The sequence below is a fragment of the Lolium perenne genome, chromosome 3, assembly GCF_019359855.2.
Source record: "Lolium perenne isolate Kyuss_39 chromosome 3, Kyuss_2.0, whole genome shotgun sequence".
Lineage (NCBI taxonomy): Eukaryota > Viridiplantae > Streptophyta > Magnoliopsida > Poales > Poaceae > Lolium > Lolium perenne.
Window position 1 is genome coordinate 111,011,655 of NC_067246.2, and position 19,586 is coordinate 111,031,240.

The 19,586-nt window shown below is 43.3% G+C and overlaps 1 protein-coding gene across 1 annotated transcript; it reads right to left on the reverse strand.

The window, feature by feature from the left end:
- Positions 1-8: 8 nt before the first annotated feature.
- Positions 9-5,316, reverse strand: LOC127342175 (probable folate-biopterin transporter 4). The gene is made up of 7 exons (XM_051368129.1): positions 5,003-5,316; positions 3,986-4,113; positions 2,702-2,923; positions 2,161-2,619; positions 1,878-2,075; positions 1,236-1,373; positions 9-595 (listed from the first exon to the last, which is right to left on the reverse strand). The coding sequence occupies exons 1-7, from the start codon at positions 5,093-5,095 to the stop codon at positions 334-336; spliced, it is 1,500 nt and encodes a 499-aa protein (XP_051224089.1). The 5' UTR covers positions 5,096-5,316; the 3' UTR covers positions 9-333.
- Positions 5,317-19,586: the final 14,270 nt, after the last annotated feature.

Genomic DNA, 19,586 nt, shown 5'->3' on the forward strand with positions numbered 1-19,586 from the left:
TACACGAGTAACCAACAACATATATTGATACATATATCCTGTATATTGAGTATATCAAAAGCTTAATCATAACCAAAAACAATTCCCTGTTGCACATGTTCTTGCAAGTACACTTCTTACACAGGTTGCATAACTTTGTCATTGCTCAACGCTTTGTAATGTCTATCTATTGGACTCTTCCTCTCATTTTAGTATATGGCTGTATACATCTTTCAACAAAACTGAACTATCTTCCTGCTACCTTCAATTTGCTCTCTATATATGCATGTATGAGTACGACTAGGAGTACAGATCATTCCAGAAAAAAGAATGATCATGTCTGTCTCCCTGTTCCTATGATGTTAGTCCTGTAACTTCCCTTGGGATCAGAAACAAAAATCCGATCGGTAACAGAGTGCCAATCAGCTGAACAGCCAAGCTGAGCGCCAAATTATCAAACTGTACCGACGAGATGTTCAAAGCTGACGTCAATGCGGCACCCAGGAATGAACCTAATGTCGAACTGAGGTTGTTAATGGACATGAATAGTGCGAACAGTGTGCCCTCGATTCCAGGTGGGCAAAGCTGCCCTGAAAGGATTAGGAAAGGCATCATCCTGAAAAATGAAAATACTGTAGTTAGAAATATAAATTATTACATGCATAAGAAAAAAATGGAGGCACTAATCACAAGAAAATACTATTGAGTAGATGTGTAGGTAACATGTTTGATCATTAACCATGCGTACGATAATAATAAAATCATACTGGATAAATTGAACACTTTCCTCATTTTTCTATTGTTCTTGCGCAATTTTAATTAAGAATACAATCTGATCCCTACTGTCAATAATGGGTTATATCATACTGGATAAAGTGAAGAATTTTCTTATTTGGGAAAAAGATGATACAGTGATCGAAAGCAATTAATGACACAGGTCACACTCAACCATGAGTTCAAGAGGTGTTCATGAGTATCACTTGATTCACATTCGCCCAAATTAATGAAAAGAAAAAATAATAGCTGCATGAAAGATCTTTTCTAGTTTTAGTTGAAACAAAAAAGTTTAAGATGGTGCCAAATGAGTTGGCATGACACAAAAATCGTCTAAATGCAGGATTAGTCAGTGCAGGATCAGTAACTCTGGGCAGCAACTCAAACTGAGTTTTTGAACTACATGTCAAGCAGATCACCAAGTTTATGGTTTGCAACATAGTTCATAGGAGCTTAGAAGAAATGGTAGCTAGAGGGTGTACTTGAATTGGTTGATTGCATCGGCCAAAGCAGAACCCCACAGCACCATGTATTTGTCTGCAATTCCATACTGGATATGTAGTCCTGACACCAGTAAAATGTCTAGTACGGTGATTATGGCAAGGCCAACATGCGCAAACCTGCAAAATAAGAACATCGACTATTGAAAGTAGAACATAAAAGTATATAAGGACTTCAAATAAGTGAACAAATTTGCATTATCGTGAATTACTCCCCAAGAATTACATCAGCTTTTAACAACACAAGTTATACAGCATGCGCTCACCAAAACAGTTGTCTTGGGCAGAGCACTGACCAAAAACTGATCAATAACGGCTTATACCAACATGCCAAGTACAACTCATTTGAACCAAATTTGAGAAAATTCCACATCCACTATGAAACTCGTCGAAATGGAAAAACAGATAAATTTTAAGTTGGACATATCAACAACAGACAAAGCAAAAGAGAAAATGTGTTAAAAAAATTTACCCTCAAATAATACAGACACATAAATCATGATAATTTCAGTTAGTACATTAAGCATATATACATAGCATTTTAACATCCTTCAAACAAACTGTGGCAGTTATCCAGACACTATGTAAACATTTGGATAAGAGAAACAGCTTGAGATGACTTACATAAGAATATTCCTGAGTTTCTTATGCTTTAAGTAGCGGTTGTAGATATATGTGCCAAGCATTAGACTGAACCACCCGATCACACGTGCAGTCCCTAGAAAGGATGCCTCCAGATGTAGAACCTCCGTTTGATAATAGAACATGACTGTTGAGATATTTGGAATTGCTGCATTCGAAATGAAAAACCATGCCATAGGTCTGAAGAAAAAGGAAGTTGCCAATTAGACAATTCGGTGTCAAGCACAAAAATCAGAGAAAATGGAAGAACTGCAGGGTTAATTACCGCAAAATGGCTGGCTGCTTAAAGGCTGTGCATAAACTGAAGAAGGCTGATTTCAGAGACAGGTAGGGCCTTGCATTAATTGATTTATCGTGCTTCTCAAGAGCTTCAGATCGTTTAGACAATGATCTCCTTTTCCTCTTTTTATGAGCACCCTTTCGCCTCCTAGTGCCCACATATTTAAGTGGTTCACTTGAGCCTTCTCCGGCACAAGTACTATCAATATTATGATCATTAGCATGATCATGTGCAGCGTTATCTACCATGTTCTTAATTCCTTTAGGAGATTCCTCGACGAAAATACATGAAACTAGTTGGAACAATGGGAGAGCAGAGAAAATAATATATACGGTATATAGCGGGAGATTAGACAATGCATATCCTCCCAATAAGCTCCCAAATATCCCCCCTACAGCCATTGATGACCAAGATAACGACTGGAGATCACCAGCAAATTCTGACCTGAAAAGAGAATTATTTGGGTTTTAAAGCATTTTATTAGAGTTTTGCTACAAAGTGAGAGAAGATGTACCAAAATACTCACCCTGCTGATCGAACTGCCTCTGCAATCATTGCATCTATAACAACATCTGCCATGGCAGATCCCAAGTTCTGTACAACTAACATTAGTGTAAAGAAATTGCTTGAGCTCCTCAAATGCTCCGACATCCCAATGACAAGCCATGGAAATAGAGAAAGGCCACTAGAAATTATCAAATATGGTACACGCTTTCTCTGCTTAATCGGAATACAGTCTGACACAATCCTGCAAGCAGAATTTATATACAGGTAAGTAAAATAAAACCATGATTTTGTCGATTAGAAATATATCGTACTCCAGAAATATATGGATGTTTTACAGTCAGCAATTATGTAATAGGGTCTTGAGTAGACATAGGTTGGGCGAGAGATTATTTAGGAGGGAAAAGATTGGCTATTTCTTCCGGAAACATATATACATGGCATTTATGTAATGGATGCTGACATTTTCTAACACAATGCGAACTCCTCATGGACTGGAATCCATTAATCCTAGACTTGCCAACACAATATTATTTCCTAACTATAAAAAATGCCTTAATGCCAGCAACAGAGCTATTGGCCTAACAGATGTGGGAAATACTTTCTGTGATTTGTTCCCTTTAATATTTCCATGTTACTGTCATGTGCCTATTTCTACAAATAAACTGTACTTTTTATTCAATTTTCTATTAAAACTACTCCCCCTGTCCCACGAAAGTTGTCTTAGATTTGTCAAAATTTGAATGTATCTAGACAATATCTATTATGTAGATACATCCAAATTTAGACAAATCTCAGACAAGTTTCATGGGACGGAGGGAGTACTTGACATAAATACTATAATAGACTATGCTCAGATTATAAGTTGTAAGTTTTCATTCATATGAATCTGCAATTAATTAGAGAATGCAAAAATCGTTTACCCCTGATGGAATAATATGTATCTATATCTCCTTTTGATATAAACATATATCACACAATGAAGCCAAATTTACCCAAAACAAAGAGAAAATGCTCTAACAAAACAAGAGAAATTACTAGAACTTAAAGAGAAACGGCAATGTTCCAGTAATGGCTTGTGCTGTGGTGGACAGACATATCAAACATAACCTGAAGTTATATGTGAGACGGTACAATTCCAAATCGATGTGTAACACTAATGATGTTTGAAAAATATACGCTAGTTTTATATTGTATCCTGAAATAAAAGGCCAAGGACAAAAGAATAATTATCTTGCATCAATCTAGGTTAAACTGTGGGCAGGTTTCACCTCACAGCAAAGCATCAAACAAAAGGTAACATTACCCATATATCGGCTTTATGCTCCAAGGGAAGAATGCAACAGACATCAAAAACTGTGATGCAGAGGGTGACAGCTTCATCATGTCCTTCATTTGATATGAGACAGCTGTCCAGACGAAAGATCTGAAACCCTAGAACATAGAAGAATATATATTAGAACAGTTTAAATGTTAAAATGTTCAGATTTGCGAAGCTTTTGAGAACAGAAGAACAGATTTAAAGGAGTGCCTCTTTAGTTGTCTTGAAATTTTTGATTCAGGCAATGAATTTGTAACTAACTGACCATGCTAAGGTTTGACGTATCACCAAAGCATGCAAATGCAACAAGAGCAAACGATATGGATGAACAAACTTGGACCTTCTACCCCCACATGACACCTTAAGTTTTTTTTGACATACCACCAATGTTCACTATCCTGTGCAATTATCACATCAAGTAGTTTTAAGGCATCCCCATCTTCTCCCTAAAAAAAAAAGGCATCCCCATCTTCTCTCTCAAAAAAAGGCATCCCCATCCGAGGCAGAACTTGTGCACACTACATAGTTTCAAATTTCCGTGGGGGAGAGACTGATTTATCCGTCCTAACAGAATTTGGTTAGCACACTTGAGTGTCTCTAAGCAGACAGTGACAATTTGGCAGTATATACAGACTACACGTCAGTGTCAAAGCTACTCTGGCGGCACGCCCTTCAAATTTGCAACAACATAAATCAGCGAGCTGCGGCTTCACTCACCGCCAGAAGCACCCCTATCTTGATTCAGATATCAGAACACATTTAACTCGACTCCTACCACTCTTGGGTCTACCGGTCAGTTTGCAAGGGAAAAAAATGTTCAGAATATATACTCAAGCATGCCCACCTTGTGCAGACGCACAAAAATCCTGAAAAGATAAATCACGAAATGATCCTACAAGGACCCATGTGTGGGGAAGATCTATCTAACCAACTGCGCGTGTTTCGGATATGGGCGCGATCAAGACAAGAGGAGCGTCAGGGTTCCGGGACAGAAGTAGATACCTGGATGAAGTAGATGAGGCATACGATCCAGAGGAACGGCGCCCCGAACGCGGCCGCCATCCGCCCCGCCCACCACGACGAGCCCGCCGCCATGGCCACAGCTCGCAAGCGAAATGGATTCCTCCACCAAAGAAACCCTCCGCGAGATCTAGCTGCTCGGATGGATCAGGTGCGAATCGGAGCGATGGGTGCCTGCGAGAGATGCTGGAATGTGCCGGCACGGGGACGTCGGAAGAGGACGGTGGAGTAGAAGATGTCCGCCCGCCCGTGAAGACGGAGGAGGCGGGTTCGTGGCCGCTGACTGTGACGTCACATGTTGACCTGGCGGACTGCGCATCCACTTAAACTTCGCCACGTCGGAAACGCCAGCAAATTAGCTCTGGCCGGGCATAGTGGAACCGGTCCGTAGTAGCCAGCTGATGGTATAAGAGCAATTTCAATAGTATAGTCAACTGCTGGCTATAATAAGATAATATATTATTTGTAGTTATCTTATAGCTAACATTTATAATAGTTGGTTATAAGAATGAAACATTTTACTAACATATGGCCCACCTTTCACTTTTACAAAGTGCCTAGTAGCACGTGCAAGAGCTAGCTATTGCATAGTAGTCCACATCCCTTCTCTCTCCTCTTCTCTCTCCTCCAACTCATCTAAAATATATTATTTAATATCTTATAGTTAGCTAACTGGACTCTATTATACTTGCTCTAAGCTAATTGACATGTCATCTATAACGAACTTAGAGACAAAGTATACAATAGTGAGCTATAAAAATGTACTACTTTATCAATATATGATCCATATTTTACTCTCACAAAGTGTCTAGGAGCACGTGCTAGAGCTAGCTCTTCCATAAGAACCCACTCTCCTTATCTCTTCTCCTCTCTCTCCTCCAACTAAGCAATAATATACTGTATTATTTTAATTCTTATAGCCAGCTGATTAGGACTTATTATACTTGCTCTCGCTCCTACGCAAAGATTTTTTTTTAAGTTCTTCACATATAATCTTAGGGTATCTCCAACGTGGCGACCCATCCCGCGTCCGCGCGTCCGGATGGGTCCAACCGGACAAAAACGCGGCCTAACGCGGTCGCGCACCGCAAATGGCCGCGGCGCCCGGGACGATGCAAACCCGGCCCAAATCTGGGCCAGATTTGCGTGGTCGTGTATGGCACGCGGCGTCCGGCCTTGTCCGGATGCTCGCCTGCTCGTCTCCCTTGGGCCCACCTATCGGTGACCGCGGCGGCTTATTAAATGTGGACTGGAGGGATCTGTCCCTCCAGTCCACTCCCCACTCCACTATCCACTCTCTCAACGCGCAACCACCGCCATGGCCCCGAAGCGACGGTTCGCTCCCAGAGCCAACGACGGGGAGGCCAGCAGCAGCCGCCGTCCTCCGCCGGCGCTGCGGTCCGGAGGAAACCGCCGCGGTCTCCATATCGGAGAGGCTGCTCGCGACGGCGCGGCATTGGCGCAACCGGCGCCGCTGCTGCTGTAGCCCAAGCCGGAGTCCTCGGAAGCGGACCCCGACCTCCGCGCCGCTCTAATAATATCGGCTGCGGAGGAGGAAGCGAAGTGGCCGCAACTCCAAGCGGTCCTTCGCACCTCCGCGATGGAGGAGGAGGCCCGGCAGGCGGTCGAGGACGCCGAGGCCTAGGAGTTGTTCGTCCAGGCCCGCCGGGAGGAGGAAGCGACGCGGCGGCGCGAGGAGGCCAGGCTCCACCGCGAGGAGCAGCAGCGCCAGGAGGCCAGGCGCCGTGCGGAGGAGGGGAGGCACCAGCAGGCCAGGCGCCTCACCTGGCAGGAGAGGGAGCAGTGCCTTAGGGAGGAGGCGCAGCTTCGGGCTGCTGCGGCGGAGCAGCGGGCGGGTCCGGACCCACACTCCGCCTGGAGGAGGCCCTGTGGTCTCCGTGGCCGGAGTCCCCGGCGCGGTCGAGCCACAACAGTGTCTCGCCACCCGGGGACATCGTCGACGGCGACGGCGACGATGCCCACATGGACTAGGCGGCACACCGGTGGCCACCGCGTCCTCGACCAAACCCTAGTAGAGGATTTTTATATTTGTTTTAAATTTTAAAGCTCATATAGATGGCTTCTTTTGTTAGTTTATTTGCTCAAAATAGGGCTATGCATAAATTTGCCCAAAATAGGGCATATGCCTAATGAACTTTCATTTAAATTTTTTATTTTTGTTTTTGTTTTTCTTCACATTTGCGTTGCGTCCGCACGTTGGGCGCAGCGTACGATCTAAACGGACACGCGGACCGCTGTCCGGATGTCCGCGCTGCCACACAAACGGTCCAAAACGGATGGGCCAGCGCGTCCATTTAGGTCGCAGGGTTGGAGATGCCCTTAGAGCATCTCCACTCGTTTGCCCTCCCCGCGCCGAAATCCGGGGAAATTTACGTCCGGATTGGACGTAAATTTGGCGTGGGGAGGAGTAGTTTCCCAGCCGCGATCTCAAGCGAAGACGGCGATCTAAATTTGAAAAACGGAAACTTGACAAACTACGGCATAAAACGGTCGAATTTAGACTAAATTTAATGATATTTACTATATAGAGGGCGAAGTTTTCGACTATATTTCGAATTCGGCTAGGGGAATACAACTGTAAATATAAAAACACGGCGCTCTACATGCCGAAATGGCGGTAGAACACCGTGTAGTCGCCGCCATCTTCGTCGCAGCCGTCGTCGTCGAACTGCGGCGGCGCCGAAGCCGCCTGGCTGCTGCCTGATACGTCTCCGACGTATCGATAATTTCTTATGTTCCATGCCACATTATTGATGTTATCTACATGTTTTATGCACACTTTATGTCATATTCGTGCATTTTCTGGAACTAACCTATTAACAAGATACCGAAGTGCCGATTCTTTGTTTCTGCTGTTTTTGGTTTCAGAAATCCTAGTAAGGAAATATTCTCGGAATTGGACGAAATCAAAGCCCAGGGGCCTATTTTTCCACGAAACTTCCAGAAGTCCGAAGACGAGACGAAGAGGGGCCACGGGGAGGCCAAACCCTGGGGCAGCGCGCCCCCCCCCCCCCCCTTGGCCGCGCCGGCCTATGGTGTGGGCCCCCCGTGCCGCCTCTTGACTTGCCCTTCCGCCTACTTAAAGCCTCCGTGACGAAACCCCCAGTACCGAGAGCCACGATACGGAAAACCTTCCAGAGACGCCGCCAACACCGATCCCATCTCGGGGGATCCAGGAGATCGCCTCCGGCACCCTGCCGGAGAGGGGAATCATCTCCCGGAGGACTCTACGCCGCCATGGTCGCCTCCGGTGTGATGTGTGAGTAGTCTACCCCTGGACTATGGGTCCATAGCAGTAGCTAGATGGTTGTCTTCTCCCCATTGTGCTATCATTGTCGGATCTTGTGAGCTGCCTAACATGATCAAGATCATCTATCTGTAATTCTATATGTTGCGTTTGTTGGGATCCGATGAATAGAGAATACTTGTTATGTTGATTATCAAAGTTATACTTATGTGTTGTTTATGATCTTGCATGCTTTCCGTTACTAGTAGATGCTCTGGCCAAGTAGATGCTTGTAACTCCAAGAGGGAGTACTTATGCTCGATAGTGGGTTCATGCCTGCATTGACACAGGGACAGGATGAGAAAGTTCTAAGGTTGTGTTGTCTGTTGCCACTAGGGATAAAACATTGATGCTATGTCTCAGGATGTAGTTGTTGATTACATTACGCACCATACTTAATGCAATTGTCTGTTGCTTTGCAACTTAATACGGAGGGTTCGGATGATAACTTTGAAGGTGGACTTTTTAGGCATAGATGCAGTTGGATGGCGGTCTATGTACTTTGTCGTAATGCCCAATTAAATCTCACTATACTCATCATGATATGTATGTGCATTGTCATGCTCTCTTTATTTGTCAATTGCCCAACTGTAATTTGTTCACCCAACATGCTGCTTGTCTTATGGGAGAGACACCTCTAGTGAACTGTGGACCCCGGTCCAATTCTCTTTACTGAAATACAATCTACTGCAATACTTGTTTTACTGTTTTCTGCAAACAATCATCTTCCACACAATACGGTTAATCCTTTGTTACAGCAAGCCGGTGAGATTGACAACCTCACTGTTTCGTTGGGGCAAAGTACTTTGGTTGTGTTGTGCAGGTTCCACGTTGGCGCCGGAATCCCTGGTGTTGCGCCGCACTACATCCCGCCGCCATCAACCTTCAACGTGCTTCTTGACTCCTACTGGTCCGATTAAACCTTGGTTTCTTACTGAGCGAAACTTGCCGCTGTGCGCATCACACCTTCCTCTTGGGGTTCCCAACGGACGTGCCAACCACACGCATCAAGCAAATTTCTGGCGCCGTTGCCGGGGAGATCAAGACACGCTGCAAGGGGAGTCTCCACTTCTCAATCTCTTTACTTTGTTTTTGTCTTGCTTAGTTTTATTTACTACTTTGTTTGCTGCACTAAATCAAAATACAAAAAAAATTAGTTGCTAGTTTTACTTTACTTAATATCATGCATGTTTTTATTTCACTAGTTTGGCATAATGGACAAGAATGAGCTTCTATTTCTATTTCCTGATTTAAAACATGGATTGTTTGATGCGAAAATTAAAAAACCTATGGAATCTTATTTGCATGCTGGTAGTAATATTAGTATGAACACTTTGAACACCATTGTTGATAATAATATAGAAAGTTCTAAGCTTGGGGAAGCTGGTTTTCATGATCTTTTTATTCCCCCAAGCATTGAGGAGAAAATTTACTTTGATGATACTTTGCCTCCTATTTATGATAATGATATTGGTCTTTTAGTACCGCCTGTTATGGAGGATAAATTTGATTATGATTACAATATGCCTCCTATATTTGATAATGAGAATAATAATGATAGCTACTTTGTTGAATTTGCTCCCACTACAACTAATAAAATTGATTATGCTTATGTGGAGAGTAATGATACTTTTATCCATGTGAATAAGAATGCTTTATGTGATACTTATATTATTGAGTTTGTTCATGATGCCTCTGAAAATTATTATGAGAGAGGAAAATATGGTTGTAGAAATTTTCATGTTACTAAAACACCTCTCTATGTGCTGAAATTTTTGAAACTACACTTGTTTTATCTTCCTGATCCTGTCACTTTGCTCTTCATGAATTTATTTGTGTACAAGATTTCTTTTCATAGGAAGCATGTTAGGCTTAAATTTGTTTTGAATTTGCCTCTTGATGCTCTCTTTTGCTTCAAATACTATTTCTTGCGAGTGCATCACCAAAACTGCTGAGCCCATCTTAATGGCTATAAAGAAAGAACTTCTTGGGAGATAACCCATGTGTTATTTTGCTACAGTACTTTGTTTTTATTTTGTGTCTTGGAAGTTGTTTACTACTGTAGCAACCTCTCCTTATCTTAGTTTTGTGTTTTGTTGTGCCAAGTTAAGCCGTTGATAGAAAAGTAAGTACTAGATTTGGATTACTGCACAGTTCCAGATTTCTTTGCTGTCACGAATCTGGGTCCACCTCCCTGTAGGTAGCTCACAAAATTAAGCCAATTTACGTGCATGATCCTCAGATATGTACGCAACTTTCATTCAATTTGAGAATTTTCATTTGAGCAAGTCTGGTGCCATTTTAAAATTCGTCAATACGAACTGTTCTGTTTTGACAGATTCTGCCTTTTATTTCGCATTGCCTCTTTTGCTATGTTGGATGAATTTCTTTGATCCACCAATGTCCAGTAGCATTATGCAATGTCCAGAAGTGTTAAGAATGATTGTGTCACCTCTGAATATGTTAATTTATATTGTGCACTAACCCTCTAATGAGTTGTTTCGAGTTTGGTGTGGAGGAAGTTTTCAAGGATCAAGAGAGGAGTATGATGCAACATGATCAAGGAGAGTGAAAGCTCTAAGCTTGGGGATGCCCCGGTGGTTCACCCCTGCATATATTAAGAAGACTCAAGCGTCTAAGCTTGGGGATGCCCAAGGCATCCCCTTCTTCATCGACAACATCATCAGGTTCCTCCCCTGAAACTACATTTTTATTCCATCACATCTTATGTGCTTTTTCTTGGAGCGTCGGTTTGTTTTTGTTTTTTTGTTTTGTTTGAATAAAATGGATCCTAGCATTCACTTTATGGGAGAGAGACACGCTCCGCTGTAGCATATGGACAAGTATGTCCTTGGTTTCTACTCATAGTATTCATGGCGAAGTTTCTCCTTCGTTAAATTGTTATATGGTTGGAATTGGAAAATGATACATGTAGTAATTGCTATTAATGTCTTGGGTAATGTGATACTTGGCAATTGTTGTGCTCATGATTAAGCTCTTGCATCATATGCTTTGCACCCATTAATGAAGAAATACATAGAGCATGCTAAAATTTGGTTTGCATATTTTATTTCTCTAAGGTCTAGATAATTTCTAGTATTGAGTTTGAACAACAAGGAAGACGGTGTAGAGTCTTATAATGTTTTCAATATGTCTTTTATGTGAGTTTTGCTGCACCGGTTCATCCTTGTGTTTGTTTCAAATAAGCCTTGCTAGCCTAAACCTTGTATCGAGAGGGAATACTTCTCATGCATCCAAAATACTTGAGCCAACCACTATGCCATTTGTGTCCACCATACCTACCTACTACATGGTATTTTCCGCCATTCCAAAGTAAATTGCTTGAGTGCTACCTTTAAAATTCCATCATTCACCTTTGCAATATATAGCTCATGGGACAAATAGCTTAAAAACTATTGTGGTATTGAATATGTAATTATGCACTTTATCTCTTATTAAGTTGCTTGTTGTGCGATAACCATGTTTACTGGGGACACCATCAACTTTTCATTGTTGAATTTCATGTGAGTTGCTATGCATGTTCGTCTTGTCTGAAGTAAGGGCGATCTACACTGAGTTGAATGGTTTGAGCGTGCATATTGTTAGAGAAGAACATTGGGCCGCTAACTAAAGCCATGATCCATGGTGGAAGTTTCAGTTTTGGACAAACATCCTCAAATCTCTAATGAGAAAAGAATTAATTGTTGTTGAATGCTTAAAGCATTAAAAGAGGAGTCCATTATCTGTTGTCTATGTTGTCCCGGTATGGATGTCTAAGTTGAGAATAATCAAAAACGAGAAATCCAAATGCGAGCTTTCTCCTTAGACCTTTGTACAGGCGGCATAGAGGTACCCCTTTGTGATACTTGGTTAAAGCATATGTATTGCGGTGATAATCCAGGTAGTCCAAGCTAATTAGGACAAGGTGCGGGCACTATTAGTACACTATGCATGAGGCTTGCAACTTATAAGATATAATTTACATGATGCATATGCTTTATTACTACCGTTGACAAAATTGTTTCATGTTTTCAAAATCAAAGCTCTAGCACAAATATAGCAATCAATGCTTTTCCTCTATGGAGGACCATTCTTTTACTTTCAATGTTGAGTCAGTTCACCTATTTCTCTCCACCTCAAGAAGCAAACACTTGTGTGAACTGTGCATTGATTCCTACATACTTGCATATTGCACTTATTATATTACTCTATGTTGACAATATCCATGAGATATACATGTTACAAGTTGAAAGCAACCGCTGAAACTTAATCTTTTTTTGTGTTGCTTCAATGCCTTTACTTTGAATTATTGCTTTATGAGTTAACTCTTATGCAAGACTTATTGATGCTTGTCTTGAAGTGCTATTCATGAAAAGTCTTTGCTTTATGATTCACTTGTTTACTCATGTCATATACATTGTTTTGATCGCTGCATTCACTACATATGCTTTACAAATAGTATGATCAAGATTATGATGGCATGTCACTCCAGAAATTATCTGTGTTATCGTTTTACCTGCTCGGAACGAGCATAACTAAGCTTGGGGATGCTGATACGTCTCCGACGTATCGATAATTTCTTATGTTCCATGCCACATTATTGATGTTATCTACATGTTTTATGCACACTTTATGTCATATTCGTGCATTTTCTGGAACTAACCTATTAACAAGATGCCGAAGTGCCGATTCTTGTTTTCTGCTGTTTTTGGTTTCAGAAATCCTAGTAAGGAAATATTCTCGGAATTGGACGAAATCAAAGCCCAGGGGCCTATTTTTCCACGAAGCTTCCAGAAGTCCGAAGACGAGACGAAGAGGGGCCACGGGGAGGCCAAACCCTAGGGCGGCGCGCCCCCCCCCCCCCTTGGCCGCGCCGGCCTATGGTGTGGGCCCCCCGTGCCGCCTCTTGACTTGCCCTTCCGCCTACTTAAAGCCTCCATGACGAAACCCCCAGTACCGAGAGCCACGATACGGAAAACCTTCCAGAGACGCCGCCAACGCCGATCCCATCTCGGGGGATCCAGGAGATCGCCTCCGGCACCCTGCCGGAGAGGGGAATCATCTCCCGGAGGACTCTACGCCGCCATGGTCGCCTCCGGTGTGATGTGTGAGTAGTCTACCCCTGGACTATGGGTCCATAGCAGTAGCTAGATGGTTGTCTTCTCCCCATTGTGCTATCATTGTCGGATCTTGTGAGCTGCCTAACATGATCAAGATCATCTATCTGTAATTCTATATGTTGCGTTTGTTGGGATCCGATGAATAGAGAATACTTGTTATGTTGATTATCAAAGTTATACTTATGTGTTGTTTATGATCTTGCATGCTTTCCGTTACTAGTAGATGCTCTGGCCAAGTAGATGCTTGTAACTCCAAGAGGGAGTACTTATGCTCGATAGTGGGTTCATGCCTGCATTGACACCTGGACGATGTGAGAAAGTTCTAAGGTTGTGTTGTGCTGTTGCCACTAGGGATAAAACATTGATGCTATGTCTAAGGATGTAGTTGTTGATTACATTACGCACCATACTTAATGCAATTGTCTGTTGCTTTGCAACTTAATACTGGAGGGGGTTCGGATGATAACCTGAAGGTGGACTTTTTAGGCATAGATGCAGTTGGATGGCGGTCTATGTACTTTGTCGTAATGCCCAATTAAATCTCACTATACTCATCATGATATGTATGTGCATTGTCATGCTCTCTTTATTTGTCAATTGCCCAACTGTAATTTGTTCACCCAACATGCTTCTTGTCTTATGGGAGAGACACCTCTAGTGAACTGTGGACCCCGGTCCAATTCTCTTTACTGAAATACAATCTACTGCAATACTTGTTTTACTGTTTTCTGCAAACAATCATCTTCCACACAATACGGTTAATCCTTTGTTACAGCAAGCCGGTGAGATTGACAACCTCACTGTTTCGTTGGGGCAAAGTACTTTGGTTGTGTTGTGCAGGTTCCACGTTGGCGCCGGAATCCCTGGTGTTGCGCCGCACTACATCCCGCCGCCATCAACCTTCAACGTGCTTCTTGACTCCTACTGGTCCGATTAAACCTTGGTTTCTTACTGAGGGAAACTTGCCGCTGTGCGCATCACACCTTCCTCTTGGGGTTCCCAACGGACGTGCCAACCACACGCATCACTGCCTTGGCCGGCGTCTCCCCACCGGCCATTGGTGCGAGGCGGGGACGGCGATGGCTTGTATAGGTCGTCGTCGGAGGCTTCGAGGTCGACGACGGGGACGGCGGCGCCAGATGGAGGAGTCGCAGGCCGCCGGTAGCGAGCGACGTCCTGGAGGAGCCTCGCCTGCCGCTCCGCCTCCTCCTTCTCCCACTGCTCCCTTGACCAGGCGCAGGCCTGGTCGAGCGGCATGGCGTTGTCGGTGGGGACGAGGTCCTGGAGGGACCTCGCGATGACGGCCTCGAGGATGGCGGCGTCCTCGGCGCTTTCGTCCTCATCCACCTTCACCTTCGCCGGTTTGCGCTTCCGCTCGCCGGAGGTGTCATGGTCGCGCTTGGGGCGGCGCCGTCCTTGTGCCGTCGATGGCTCGCGGATGACGATGCCGCCGCCGCCGCGTGTGCGGTGGCTCGGCGGGGAATCCGGCTCCTTTTTCACCGGCGCCAAGGATGGCGCCGACCTGGAGATCGACCTCGCCGCCGAACTGGACGACGAGGAACTGGCAGCCATGCGCCATGGCTGCCAGCTGTTTCCCCGTTGGCGGCTGGTCGATGCCCTCGATGGAGGGGGCATCGTGAGCCTCGGCGAGTTGCCGCCCTCGATGTGCTCGAGGACGTTGTGGAGCGTCCTATTCGGCGCGCTCCACCAACGCCGGCGACCCGCGGCGTTGTTGCGCGGAGGCGGAGGTGGCGGGCCGTTGTAGGACGCCAATTCGCGCTCCCACCGCCGGAGAAAGAAAGAGTTCCACCGAGTGTAGTTCTCGGGGTGGTGGTGCGGGTCGGCGCGTTCTTCCTCCGTCATCGCCATCCGCGCCTCCTCGATGGCGATGTCGAGGGCGTGGCCCTGGGGCGGCGGCGGGATTGGCACGCCACCAGCGCTTAGCCGCCATTCGCCGCCGGGGGGTCTCGTGTCCGGCGGGCAGGGGTACCCCGCCTGGTGGAGGAGGTGCCCCTCCCACGCGTGGAGCGATCGGCGGGGGAAGCCGTTGTTCGCTGCGCCATCGTCGTCGTAGAACGCCATCGGTGGAGGGTGAGTGGAGGGAGAATGGAGGAAGAGTGGAGCAGGGACGTCGCGGTGAGCGGAGCGGCTTATATAGGCGCGGCAGGCGCCGGCGATTAATGCCGCGTGGAAGACGATGCGTGCGCGGAAGACGATGCGTCGACATTAACTCGCCGCGTGGAAGCTACGCGGCCGGCGAATGCTGAACGGCGGCAGGCTTTTACAGCGCGCGGAAGACGATGCGATGAGGACGACGATCGGTGTCCATCGCCGACAAGTTGGGGCCACCAGACGCGCGGGAAGTTTCCTCGGCGTTTCCCGCGTTTTCGTTTCGTCCGGACTCCTCGAGCGCTCCCCGGGGGGCCGGGGATGGCGTGGGATCGCCGGATGAATTTAGGCCCAAATCCGGACAAAATTGAGGAACCGGGGACGCGACTGGGCCGAATTTCGCCGTCCGGATGACAAAACGCGGTCCTGGGCCTCGTCGGGGAGACGAGTGGAGATGCTCTTAGTTACACCACATGTTGTAATTTATGATTAAACCACGAAGCAATTCAAGTATCTATCGATTGATGCATGATGAGTTTTAGAAGTTGGAAAAAATCAACTCATCGCTAGCATAAGTCATAATCATAATGCAATCAACGGTTCGATACTCGAATGAGAATCAGCAGCCACGAATTAGCATACGTATGTATAGCATAAATCATAATGCAACCAGCGGTTCGGTAGTCCACTGAGAATTAGCATATGTAGTGACGGACGCACAAAATTATCGTAGAACGGACATATCTTACTAATTTATTTTATTGAATTGTTTGTATTGTATGTGATAAAAATTTGCATAAATGACTAAATAAAAAACATTTAAAAAAATTATGGTGGGCTGACCTTGCTGCATACACCCCTTGGTATATGCATATATAAAAGATGCATGTTTCCCTTAGATGTCCTGTTGACGATGTTGGGACTTCAAGAGCAGGGTGTTGTGTCACCAGAGTATTTTTTTTCCCACAAGGGTGACTCAGGGTTATATCGAAATCTCGAGGAATTGGAAAAGAAGTATCTCCCTTTCTCTCGTTCTAGCAATCATGCAAAGTAAAATAAAGTCGTGTGTCTCTAACTCTACCGTGTGATTGTCAAGCACAAGGTTTTGTATTAGTAATAGGCTAATAGTAAATAAAAGTAGTAACACAAGTTAAGTAACTTAGTAAAAATGGTAAAATGATTATTGTTTTTGAGTTTAGTGTGTAATTAAGAGAACTAAATATTTTTGTATTTTAGGATTAAAATAGTGCTGCAAATAGTGAGTAAGATAAATGCGATGAAAATGTCTTTCTTATAGGATTAAAATTAGACCGGGGTTTATGGGTTCACTTGTCTAGTCTCTCCTTAAAGTTACGGTGGATAATAGTTTTCCATCAATGAGATAATAATAATAGAACTTCAATATGTGTAAGATATGTATTTATATGGGCATCACGTCCTAACATAGAGATGATGCAACACATCTCTCTTATACTTTACAAGAAAGGTAAAACTCCATGCAATCTTGTATTAAGAATTAACAAAGCATAGCCATAAGTATTTTGACATGATGTTTGAATATCAAATATACTACCTTGAACAAATAAGATCATCACTTTTTTCATGTGACAAACATAGCATATGCATTCACTTTGTCACTAGTGAAGCAGCAAAAAAGGCACAACCATAATAGATCATGAATTTGTTGTCACTATCCAATCACCAAAACATGCTACTCCATCTAACGCACACATCTCCACACACATGTTTTTGCATACAAGTTGGATTAGAAGCAATGCTTCATAATGGGGTACATAATATGCATCTATCAATACATCTTACATAAAATAGATCCACCACATAGGGATTACATATATGACCATAATCATGTTGGATAGCTCATATGGTACTAAGATCTATGAAGAACAAGAGAAAAATAGATCAAGATACTGACAAAAACTCGTAGTCCAGAGGTGGACTACTCCCTTTTGATCATGGTGTTGATGAGGAAGACGTTCGAGAAGGTGGAGATCCCTTCGGCTGCGGCTCCGACGGAATTCCCCCTCCAATCGTCGCAGGCGCAATCTCTGTTTTCGTGTTTCTATGTTTTTGCGACGCTCCCTTTGGAGAACCCTCATGGGGTCATATATATAGAGTTTTTAGGTTAAAATAAGTCGGTTCGCGAAAGAATCAAGCGAATCGGAGATTGGTGGCGAAAAGACGCCACCTTCCCTCTTTTGGGCCTCTAGGCCCTCTAGGTCAGGCCCAAGTGCTCATGTTGTTTCTCGGTGAAAAATAGCGTCCCCAAAATCCTAGCTCAACTTGACTCCGTATAGGTCTCTGAAAGTGAAAAATACACAAAACAGGGTTTTCCTGTTTTGCTGAGTTATAACCCAAATAAAGGGGATCATTGGTAAATCCCCATAAATCAATATAAACATGAAAATAGCATCATATGGCAATATGAGTAAATAAAGTATAAAGTTTATGTATGCATTTTACATGCATCAACATCCCAAAGCTTAACCTATGCTCGTCCTCGAGTATAAAGGTGATAAAACTAACATGAACTTTGGAGTTTATTATATTACTTCTATGTGATCATGCAAAGTCTTACAAGGTTCAGTCAATATAGAATAATTATAAGCGATATGAACTATAAACTTACATTTTACAAAGCATGCATAGTAGTAAATAGCATTGTAAGCAAATGAATGATAATTATTATGAATCATAAAGCATGCTTGGATAATTCTATAGAGATTGTTTGGAAGACGCATTGTCCTCTCTCTTGATTCTTTTGACTCTCTTGACTCTTGAACATAAGAAAGTAAATAGGGAATATATGGGATAATCCTCCAACAAAATAAAAAGGTAAAGAGAGCATAAAACAATATTTTGAGATATGAAATTCATGTCAACAATACTCATAAGGATGGAGTTCCATGCATCTCTTAGTTATAGAGATTCCCATGATTCATGTGTTTGACCTCATATAAGTAAGTATGCCTCACGCTCTAGCACTTAGATAAGCACACGTCGTATAACTCAACTTTAGATTACCACAGACCTTTCACATATTGTTTTAACCAAGAATAACACAAAGGGGTACCTCCATGTTGCCTGTACAAAGAACCAAAAGAGACTTAGAATCTCGACTTATATGTAGGCCATCCATAACGAGACAACATGGACAATAGTCTTGTGAGCATCCTCTCTAGAATCTCTCTCTCAATTTTTTTGCTCAATCTTTTTCTGTCTTTATTTTTCCACTTTTTTTTTACTTTCTCTCTTCCTGTTGAGGATGCTTGTGGTGATCATGATTAGGCATGGCTTTGGTTAGTTCCCCAATGCACTTCTTTAACATATATGCATACTCTAGTCTTTATTTGATAATCCCGTTTATTTCATCCGAGATGGCCACCAGTTACTAGGGTCATGATGATGAACTCAAGGGTAAGTGCAATGATAAAAGGTATTTCCCATTTCAGCATGGTCCAGTCTAGCTCATTACACATAATTGGTCAAACCCATAACATACATAGTGGTGTTTTCCTTCCATGCCTTACTTTCCTATGAGTTTTGAATTACACCAAAATGAATATTTTCAAATGATTGGAGGCATAATACAAATATTATACTTGGAATAAAAAGTGTCATGTAGGTAGATATGATAGACATTTGGGCTTGAGTTGAATTGGAAACAAGTCTATGCCTGTGTGGGAATTCAATTTTTTGGCTAGCAAGAGATCTAGAAGCATGCAATAGTATCCATAGTGCTATTCATTCATCATCAAACAATGATAATTAGTGTTAAAAATATATGTATACTAGTAATAAGTATAACCAAATAAGGACCATAGAAAATCATCATTCAATAAAGCATTTGAAACTAGTAGTACCATGCACAATATAAATTTCAGCTTTTAATTAGCATCCCTCTTCATCTTTTAATAATATACAACTTGTTTTCATTGAGGAATTTATGGATAGAGAGTTTATTTCAGTATGTATTTCATAAGCATGAAAAGTATTCAATGTTGGTCTTATT